Source organism: Drosophila mauritiana, unplaced genomic scaffold (genome assembly GCF_004382145.1).
Source record: "Drosophila mauritiana strain mau12 unplaced genomic scaffold, ASM438214v1 Y_07, whole genome shotgun sequence".
NCBI lineage: Eukaryota > Metazoa > Arthropoda > Insecta > Diptera > Drosophilidae > Drosophila > Drosophila mauritiana.
In genome coordinates this window covers 12,844-24,397 of record NW_022881546.1, presented here as the reverse complement: position 1 = coordinate 24,397, position 11,554 = coordinate 12,844, and the positions used below count along the sequence as shown (strand labels likewise).

General features: G+C 36.8%; 1 protein-coding gene across 1 annotated transcript; it reads right to left on the bottom strand.

Annotated features, from left to right (window-relative positions):
* Nucleotides 1–403: 403 nt before the first annotated feature.
* Nucleotides 404–11,275, bottom strand: LOC117149980 (dynein heavy chain 2, axonemal). Its single transcript, XM_033316871.1, has 7 exons — nt 11,184–11,275; nt 6,879–10,058; nt 2,732–6,813; nt 2,565–2,669; nt 1,569–2,511; nt 1,015–1,508; nt 404–952 (listed from the first exon to the last, which is right to left on the bottom strand). Exons 1-7 carry the CDS (start codon nt 11,273–11,275, stop codon nt 405–407), a joined length of 9,444 nt encoding a protein of 3,147 aa, XP_033172762.1. The 3' UTR covers nt 404.
* Nucleotides 11,276–11,554: the final 279 nt, after the last annotated feature.

Below are 11,554 nucleotides of genomic sequence, written 5' to 3'. Positions count from 1 at the left end.
CAGCTATGACTCCTGAGGCCTAGAGCGATTCGGCGCATCGGTCCTTCATTAGAGGTGCCTGCAAATAAAATTTAATTCAATTTTGGTCTTAATTTTAATAAATTCGTAAATTTTCATATATAAACATCCAAACAATATGTTAATGATACCAGACCATATTTCTTTATAAATTCTTAGGAAAAATACTAGCTCATAAAATACTTACCTCTACTAACCTTATTGCACACTGATCCTAGACCCCAAAGTTACATCTCACACACTTTTACCCATATATTTCAACCAAATTTAATCGAAGGCAATAATATGGTGGATGCGGAACTGAAGTCATGCTGTCTCCGTACATCCCCCTACACGCTTCAACAAGTATTTTTAAAAATTTATTAAATAAACCAGTTACTTTATTATTAGCTTGCTAAACTTAATAAAAGTGCAGTACCTCGCTTTATCCAGTAGTCAGCCTTTTCATTACCAGACTTTAAGTCCACGGCTATTACAAATGATCCTGACCTAACGGGATAGTAATATGCGGGGCACTGGTAAACACCACGACATCGTTTTTTTAGGTTTTCTACTGGTTTAAAGTGTATTACTGGTAATGGACAAATTAGTTCCATCGGAAGTGGATCCTGAAGGCATTGGTTTTTCCTCAACCATCCGGCACCCTCCAAAAACAAGCTTCGAATGTAAACACCTCCTCCTTCTCTTATTATACGAGCTGCGGCAGTATCTTCTTCAACAAACACATAGAAATCCCAAGACAGTTCATCAATTGGTGTTTTGGTGGCTCGAGCTGATGTTTGTAATACTGCTGTAACAAATCCGGTTGGAAACGTATAAGCTGCAAGCCAAAATAATATTGGAGAGCGGAGTGTTTTTGCCCAACTATTAAAATGTCCTACACGATGTATTAAGTCTCTAGCCCATGCCGCTAATGGTTTCAATGAATTATACGCTGGAGATAGATATACATATATTTTTGTATGAACAACATTTTTTTAATATAATTTTATTTACCTTTTAACCATTGTAATGGCACCCTTCCTTCAGAGACAGCTACATAAATATCCTCTAAGTCCGAACTCATTACAACAAGTCCCTGTATTCCACGTCTTAAGTCACGTAATTGAGTGGACATGTCGACAAGAAGTTTATTATAGCGCTCAATTTCTTGAAGTAAGACAACTTCTAAGGGAGTTCGATTGATTCCAATAATTTTTGCCGTCTGTTCATAGTTTATCTCATCCGGTGTATTTATTAAAAGTTCTTTAGCTAGATCAAATACTTTTGTCTCACAGTTTTCATTACTTCTTGTGCTATTAGTCTGAGCTTGCATAGAAAGGAGAGCCTCAAAAAGCATTCTAGTTTCTCCTATTAAAGACGCTATATCGGCATTTGAATGTTGTCCAAAAGCATCAGGCTTATCAAAATTGGGAAACATTTGTATGTGGTCTAAATATGATTGCACATCGCCGTCATCGGGAATAAAATAATTTGGAAGGGTTGATAATCTTCAAATGGTATAAATTTAAAATCAATTCTGATTAGATTAAAACGGATAATTTTCTTACCTAAACTTTCTAGTCTGCAATGTTTGGTCACAGAAAAATTGGTTTATATAAGTTATTAAGAGTCGTCGATCCCAATCGTCGGTAATATGTCCTCCGTAATTTACACCTGCTATGAGATACTTTAAAGCTCCCCAGGGAGTGTCTTCATATTCATTAAGATACAATAATAGTAGTATTTCGGAAACTTCAAAATCAGAATCGTTAAAGCTGTAAATAACATTCCAGCCAAGTTCTAAAAATTTTTTTCGTTCGAGTAGGACTGTATGAAAAAAACACAAAGCGAATAATAACTTCTTATACTTGCTGGGTTCACTACAATTTTCCATATTAGCCTCATTTATGTTGTTATATAGACGTTTCATATTTGATTTGATTCCACGAGGAGGTTCAGTTGTCATCTTAATACTGGTTTGCAAAATAGATATTGGAAAGTCCGGATGAGGGCTTGAGCTTAGCCACAGTCGAAATTTTTTATGTAGTTTAATGGACTGCATAGTAGCTATCATCTTGTCAAGAGTAGGCATCCAACTAAGAGACAAATGACAATTCGCTAAAAATACCCAATTACCATCCTTAATGCCATCCATTATAAGCTTTGTTGCAATAGGTGCTTGCCCTTGACCCAAGCTAAGTGAGTACATTCGCTGTGCCATTTTAACTGATTCTGATAGTGATATGAGTGATTGGGCTGGATCCACACCTGGTGATAAAACGAATATAAGGGGAGTCTGTGAAATCGATTCATCGAAAGTTGCCTTGAGATCAAGAACTGGCGGATCAACATATCGCGGCCCAAGTTTGGTGATGATAAATTGTGTCAAACAAAATGAAATTCTATCCGGTCGTAGTGAACGTAAAACACATATTTTTTGAAAATCTGTAAGTTTATCATTCCATTCACCAACGAGATCTTCTTGTTCTGGAAAGGTCGTGGCATACCAACCTAAATAATTATATATGTTTTAATGTAAAACATATTTAATGTGACTATACTACCATTCCAAGCCTTGTAATGTTGCTCAAAAGAATCTATTATCCCATGAAATCCAGAAACTTTATCTAATTCTGTTATATTATCCCAGTTTTGCTCACTTATCCACCCTGAAATGGTATATGACACAAACACCACAATATATTTTTTACACCTCTTTATTTTTACTTACATGGTGCCGGGTTGGGGGCTTGTCCCAGCTTATCTAATACTATACCTCCTTTCAGAATAAAATCATACTCTTCTTCCAAAAGCTTTCCAGCATTTGAAAGAATCTTTGCTGTCATATGAATTGAAAATAGTAGCTTATGTCGCTCGAAAAGCCCACGACAGGTATTTCGGTAGACCGAATAGGTATGGTATTCATTAATGTTTTGAATTCGTTCGTGGATTAGCTGATTACGAGGACTTCGTTCAATAGACTGTGTGAATAATAATATATAAGCTGCCAGAGAAAAAACATACATTGGATCAATTTTAGACATATCCATTAAAACAAAGAATAAAATGGATGCGCGTTCCGATGCTGGTTTGTATTCTTGTCGGGCGGCATCGATTTCCACTTCAGTTACCTCGGCAATGCTAAGAGACTCCTTAACAAGCACTGATGTCTGCCGGGATTTTTGTAATGTTGAGAATAACTCGTCGTCATCTAATAATGAACCTCGACTTTCATTAAGTAGCCGTAAAATCTCATTATCAAGATCAATTAGTGTCCGTTTGTTTCGAGCTATTGTCATTACCAGTTCGTCTTTTTGTTCTTCTAAGGCGGGTTTTTCTTTTCGAACAATAATTCCTAGTAGTTGGGCTTCAAGCCCATCTTGCTTCAGTGCAAAATTTACAATTGTTGTTTTTGATGATATTTCCGGTGGGTAATGTGGATTCGATATTTTTGTCGTTATGTAAAATCTGAACGAATTATTATATGAAATATATTTGTCATTAAATTTTAATAACCTTTCTCCACTTTGAATGGTAAAGCTCTGCCGCAGAATTGGATTAATAGCTTGATCTAAGTATTCCCCCACGTTTTGCAGCAATACAGGCAAACCTTCTTTTAGAGCTCGTTCTAGCTGACGTAAGTAATCCGCCATACCAAAATCTAGTATCATTAATTGATTACGCTCCTCCATATTTTTTATCCAGTTATTAGCTTGCATTTGAGGGTCAATAATAAGAGGCCAACGACTACCTTGAGTAACTATTACTCCGTTTTCAGTACTTAAATCATCAGCAGGTAGACCTTGAATATTCCATTCTCGAATCGAAACAGCGTCGACTAGAAAATTCGTTACCTTAAGCTCCAAAGTTGCTGGTATTAAAAGATCTTTAATTAATAAAGACCATTTTACAACTAATTCTTCTCGGTATTTGGTGTCAAAAGCCCCTAAGTATGACATAAACGCAACAGAAAGCAAGCAGTCACCGGGAAGTTTTTCAAAGGATAAGTCCAACTGATTTACCGTTTCAATCCACCTTTCTCTCTCACCAGAAAGCGATTCTACCAAAATAATGGCACGCTCCAGTTGTTTTCTTAGTCGTTCTTCCTTGGCACGCAATTCATTAAGCAGGTTAGTTTTTTCTTCAAGCTGGCGGTAAAGTTCTTCAATGACAGCTTGTAGCACTTCAAGTTTTTTTTTTGCCGCAGCTAAAGCAGCTTGCTTTTCCTCAAGTGACTTCATTGCACTATCTAATTTTTCCTGCTTTGGAGCGACTATTCGGTAAACTTTTCCGTAATTTTCTATGGCCATTATCCATTGCATCAATGATTTGCACGCAAGCGACACAACAGCCACTTTATCGGGTTCTAACTCAGGATTTTTTGTATAGATTGCAATACGTTTAAGAGTTTTATCGGAAATATGATCTCTATCAAAGTTTTTTAGGTCGTTCAAAAATGTTGATTCACTTAAAACTTTTTTAGCATTTTCCCATGTTGGTTCTTTTCCAAGTAAGATCAATACAGCTTCCATAACCTTTTCGATTTTCATTGGCGGGCGTCCATACGACTTAACTTCTGAAATGTCTTTTTTATTTAATGCATCTAATGCTTTTACAGCAGCATCTATCATAGGCATTACAACCTCCAAGTCCGCACGAGCTGTAGCTGCTAATTCGAGGCAAATTATTTCTTCCCTTCTAATAAGCACGGCTTCGGCATCCACTTTTTCCTTTTGTTCCGTTGCTTCACTCTTCTGAATTTCAATCATGGATATAAAATCTTCACATTCTCTAGCAAGTATTTTAACTTGTTCAGAGCTAGCTTTAAGCTCGTCAGACATTAAGGATACTTTTTCCTGAGTTTCAGAAATTTTTGAAAGCCCATTGCGTAATCTATTTGAAGCAGTTGATACTTCTAATCTTTTTTTTTGTAAGAGTTTTTTAAAGCCACTTACAAGCTGCAAATAATTTGGTGAGGTTACATAGTTATATCGCTTAACTTCTACATACATATTTTCCGACATTTTTGCAACACTTGAGTGAATTACTGAAAATACATAGGCAATATCACGTTGAAGGTGGGTTTCTGTGCTAATAACCAAACTTTCTCGATGTTTTTCGTCCTCTTTTCCAGAAACTACTACGTTTAATGGAAATCCGATTAGGAAATGCGAAGCTACTTCCAAAAGGGCTTCTTGTGGCCAAAATCTAAACCAGTTTGGTGTTGTTGAACTTAACAAAGCCGGATATTGCCTTATATAACTTCTAAAATTTTCTCCGATTGGGCTAAAACAAAGTGCTACATGAAGAAAATCGCGCACATTTAAAATAAAATAGGAATACAGTGCTTCAGTTGTTAGAAGAACCCCATTTTTTTTTGCCGGTCGTTCAAGCTCAGGCTTTAACTCGTCGAATTCATCTGATTTAAATAAGTTTATTTCCCCAGTACTTAGCATATTGTTTGTTATTTCCAGGAACGAGACTTCGGCTATTTGGTCGCTGCTAAATATAAAAATCGTTAGTCTCTGTTTAATTCCAGTAACTTTGTATAAGTTTTTAAGGTCTTCTCGAAAGTCTCCTGTTTTGTATTTTTTGGTAACTTCGATTTGGAAAACTCCCATTTCCAAAATAAATGCAGCTAACTTGGTTAATACTTGTCGGCCTGATCCACCTATCCCCATATTTAAAATGTGGCCACGCGGTTGTGAAATAACTCTCAGGATTCGAACAATATGTTCGATAGCTTCTTTAAAAAACACTAAGTTCATTCTAGTCATTCCTGGAAAGTTGTTATATTCCTCAAGGTGATTTTTCATATATGTTCTTAAGAAATCTACCTGTAGATCTTCGTAAAACCCTTGAGGGTGCGCAAAGTCACCGAAAAATGGTGGAACCTTTGAAGGACAAAGGCTGTGAAACGTAACTTCAAAATGTTTACCAATTATATCATTAATAGTATTTACAAACCAAAGCTGATCTGAGTCGTCAACCAATCGGTCGCTGAACACTCTAAAACACTCATGAATCCAGAGCCGTAAAAAAAAATTTTTTTTGTTTTGAAGTTCTTTTTCACTTCTTAATAGTCCTTGAAATACTTTGGATATATCTCTCAGATTAAATAAGTAATGAGATTTATTTGGAGTAGGTAACATTTTACTAATCATTGATACATATAAGTTGATGGTACAAAGGGTTATAGGTAGCCACATCTCACGAACTTCATTTGGATATGACTCTAGTTTTTGACAGAGCATCGTTCCAAATATACGAATAATTGTATCTTGTGAAGGAAAAGTCAAATTTAACAAAACAAACCGACTTTGCGTTCGGCTGGAAATTGTTTGTCTGCCCCCTCCAGGCGGTCCCATTGCAGCCATTAATAATGTGTTTTGCACATATATTTTTTGTTGAGTTTTTCGATTAAACCAATACTTGTAATCAATCCATTGCCGAATTAGCTCCAAGGGTGGCTGTGATCCATAGATGTCTTTTGCAGGCATATTAAAGTCGTCCATAAAACATATCATCCGTTTGCCACCGATAGGTACAAATTGCGTTTTTGTACGTTTCTCAGTTCGATTTTCGATTGATTCTTGTAACCCGGCTGCTGTAGTCTGTGCTGACATGTTTACTGCTAAAATGCAAAATTTATTTTTATCACAAGCCTCCATTACACTTATAGCTGTTGATGTTTTTCCGGTTCCAACATTTCCAACAAGCATCACAGGATATTCTTCAGCAAGAAGTTTTGAAACTACATATTCATAGCGAACAGTGTCACCAGTAGGAACAATAATCTTGTAAAAAGGAGATCTAAAACATTTGTTGTAGAAATACACAATTTTAATAAATTCTTAATTCTTAAATTCTTAACTTACTCGAAATCGCATTTCCAACTGCTCAACAACTTGCTATCCCATGGTAAAAAGGTTCGTTCATTGGGATCAACAAAATAATCAAACACAGTATCTTTTATTGGAAAGCAGCTTTCTAGTTCCCGTATAAAGCTATCTAGTCTTTGTCGGCTTTCTTCATCCACACTTGAACAAATTGACCATACTAAACAAAACATAAACCACAATCTAGTCATTTCCTCAAGTAGCTCTGAATTAGTGGGATTTATCCCATTTACCTTTGTGCCAAATATTTCGAGCAATTTACAAAGCGACACAACTCCATTTAACTCATTTGTCCTTACAGGCTCTTTGCATCTCATTCGTTTGAAATCAAGTATTTTTGGCACCATATATTCAAAATGTATTCGTAAAAAATCAGCGAACTCCTTAATTCTTAGGCGCTGTAACCATGAGTTTACAAAAGGTTTCCATCCCCAATCATTGTAATCGTTATAAACCATACCACACCGCGAAACAGTTGCTGGTGAAGCAACAGCGAGATCTCCTACTTCAAACAATAGCGATACTTGAACTGGCATGGTTATACGTTCGCTATTTACAAGCGTAAGAAGTTTGTTATCATCCATTACTGAGTTCATGTTTTCAATCCATACTGCATCCACAGGTCCATCAAACAACAACCATTTCTGAGTAGGTTCTTCATCTCCACAGATTATTCGCATAATAGAACTTAATACTCCGTCAAGCCATTCACCAGTTGACAAGTTATATTCCCCATAAAGCTCTGCTAGATTCAATGCTTTTGGATTTACTGGGTACACGGTGACTGCTTCCCACCCGGAAAATCGTTGACTATTCATTCGACAAAAGCAGTTTTGTAATGTTCTCCATGTAACTGATTTGGCTGTTCCCGTATCCCCTATGATCATAACTGAGTGCCTAGAGTTTTTTGTTTCAAAAAGTTCAATTACTTTTTTTACGGCTATATTTATTGATTGGAGACCCGCCTCCCTAAATTCTTCATAGATTGCAATATTAAATTCACTGTAGTCTATAGTTGGTAAACTAACACCAGGGAATATGTCAGACATAATACCATTAAAAAGGGGTAAATCATTAGCTGTTAATCTCGCCACATTCATATCTTTCATTGCTAAATAAACAATTTCTTCTTCAGTAGTATTTGGCAATTGACGTCTTTTTCGACCCGCGTAGCGAAGCAATGCCACCATAGAGCGAAGACCAAAATCATAATGATATTGCTTTGAAAGTTGCTGCTTAGCTAGCTCATACAACGTATATACCTTTCGGGCCAAGTTTCTTGTATTTGTAAAACCATCCGAAAAAAGTAAATTTTCCGCAATAATAATATTATCAGGTACCATCATTGATATTGGTCTAAACATGGACTTTAAATTATCAGGAAGTTCAGTCCGTCCGGCATAGCCAGGATTCATCGTAATGAATAGACCAACTGTGTGCTTTAACTTTATCATTTGACCCTCGAACATAAGCTCAAACGCCTTTGCAGAAAGTGCTGCCATTATAGACATTATTTGTTGTGCAACGACTGAGAGCACTTCAATATTTATTCGATTAAACTCATCGAAACATCCCCAGCATCCACTTTGTGCTAATCCAGAAAAATTTTTACCGATACTTTTATAGTCTAAGCCTTCGGAACAGTTTGTAACAATAACCCATATTCCCAAAGCTTTTCCCAAATCTTTGACTGTTTCAGTTTTTCCAGTACCGGCGGGTCCCTTTGGGCTTCCTCCTCGATGTAAGTGCAACGCAGTAGTCAAAGTTATATAACACCTATCAGTCAATGGTGTAATAACTAATCGTCCTGAGTTACCTGTATATTCATAGCCATACCAGTGCTCTGTGTTTGTCTGCCTTATTACACATAGTTCCGATTCACGGTGCCAATAAAATCTCAGTTGTGAAAACCATTCAAAATGCCCTGTATCCTTACAGTTCGACTTATACATTCTTTCAATAACATCACGACCATGTATTTCAAGCGTTATGAGGGTATTTACTTTAAGGCGCATTGTTTTTGTTAGGTCTTTTCGACTCATTTCGGATAATTTAGAAAGAACTTTTATTTGCTTTTTCTTTAGCTTACGCAGGGGCTTTTTTTGATCAACCATACTGCAATGAATTAGGCTACGTGTACACTCAGTTGTCCATTGGATCTGAGCTGTAGTTAGCACCATTTGTCCGGGCCAAAGTGAAATCCATTTTTCTCTGTTCCCCACAAGTTTTTTAAGAGATCCGCGTGTAAGTTTAAGCATCTCTTTCATAACAATAAGCATGTACTCTTCGACTTGTTTTAGCCAACGCTCCGATGGACCATCTATATAAATAACCATCATGAACTCAACGTATTCTCCATCGTCTGAATGCATTCCAGAAGCTTGCCACCGACTTAAAGTTTTCCCAACGCGTTTGAGCTCAAGCTTGTATAAATTATCAAATAACTTTTTAAGATGGGTTTGAACTAAGTCCGGCCGTTTAGAATTTCCTAAAATTTCTAAAAGGTCATCATTAGAAATAAAATAAAATCTTGGAAAAAGTTGTCGCTTAGCCTCAAGATAAATTTCTAAGGCACGTTGAATAAGTTCCAGTCTTTCGTCCATTCGACTAAAACGGTTCAATAAAAACGGCGGAGGGCGTAAGTGAGTGGCTTTGACGGCTGTCTTTGCCTGAAACATTTTGCTTGATATTGTTCGAAACTCTTCAGTTATTGTTGCAAAACGTTTTGCCTCTTCTGGAAGTTGTTTCCTTATGTCGTCTCCTTGAAATATATTTTCTAGGTAGAGCCATTGACGCTGAACGGTTAAACCCTTTTCCAGAGTCTCACTTATGTAGGACAATGTTTTTTCCCAATAATCAACAATGGTTATAAATGGCTCAACAAAACGAGTTGCCTTCATAGCCGATATTTGTACCATATGCTCTTCAAGGAGTTGAAAACAGTCCTCAACGTTTTTTATTCTATAGATGCCATCATGATAAAATGCCATTTCAAAACTTTGTTTTTTCCAAATTGTAGCTATATTTTTAATAGAATTTTCGATTTGCAGCTCCATAGTTGCGGAATTGGATATGTCTTGAATATCTTCCGAAAAGGCCTGAAAGTCTAAATTAATTATAAGCTCCAAAGTAAAATTCTTCGAGTTTTCATCAAAATTTCTGAAAATTTAAATGTAAAATTAATTTATTAATATTATATTAATAGAAACGTTACTAAGTATATATAAAACATTTGCGACAGAACTTCACAGTTTATGTGCGGTATAGATATTAATTGTGTCTCCCATTTGGGCAATAAAAAAAAAATAAATAATATATTTATGCTCTGGTGACAGATGACGGATCACAGACCCGACAATCTGCCCGTTGGAAACATGGCATATAACAGAATACTAAAGGGCAGATACCCGCTACTCAGCTAGTGTGAATGCAAACGCGAAATTTCATAATTTTTCTGGGAAATTTATAGATATTGGGAATTAAAATAAGAAGAGAAAAATGTTCCAAAGAGTGGGCTTCATATTTTTTTTTTCCAAATCGATATAAATTTACAAGACTAATAAAATTATGAAAAAAATTCGAAAAATGGTTCAATAGTGTGGACGTGCCAGTTTTGTGCGGTTTGTGGGCGTTAGAGTGGGAGTGGCAACATGGGTTAACAAACTTGCGCTGCGTCTTTGTCTCTAGAATCTGTATGCTGTATGCTGCTTATGAGTCGCAACACAGATATCAGCAGTTACAAAAGCTGGCTGGAAGAATTTTATTCAATTTGGATTCCTCAGCGGGGAGTCCCAGCTTCGGAGGGAATTGATGATGCAGTAGAAAGACTCTCCAGAATGATCTACTTGGCAGCGAGCATTGCAACACCAACCGTTGAAGTCCCTAGAGATTTAGCTACCATGGTAGAGAGAGGAAAAGGCTGAGAAGGGTCTGGAGGATCAGATCAGCAAACGCAGGAGTGACAAGACTGCATGCGATTAAGCATGGAAGCATATCTGGTCCATTTTGACCCTAACAACGGTGAACACAAACTTTGAACCGCCACCAAATACCTCAAGAGGTCAGTGAAGAAGGTAGCACCAGTTAAAGCATCTGCAGGTATATGGTGTCGCTCTAGTCAAGAAAAAGCAAACGCTTTGTCTGAACGCTTAAGAGGCAGTTCCATCCGTTCGACCTGTGTTACGCGGAATACCTAGCGAGAGTTAGTTCTTTGGATGTAACATGTCCCATGGACTTACCAATACCTGAAATTTTTGGTGTTAAAATTAAACAAGAAATCATCACTTTGAAGATATATAAATCGCCAGGATACGACCGCATAGACGCTGCAGCTTTGAAGCACCTCCCACCGAACTGTATTGAAAATCGAAGGTCATTATGCATCAAAGTCTAAGATTTGGTCATTTTCCATCCCAATGGAAATATGCAGAGTTCATTATCCCAAAGGACCGATGCTGGGCCCGATCCTGGTCTTTCTACAGGCTAATCACCCATCTAACCATTTTGCCTAAAATTCTAGAGAAGGTATTCTTAAAGAGACTAATGACGATATTAGAATAGGAAAACATTTTTCCGGACCACCAGTTTGTTCAGCAGTGTCAAAATCTGTGAGCAGTATTTTGGATGCTTTTAAAAAAAAATGTATTGTGCTGCAG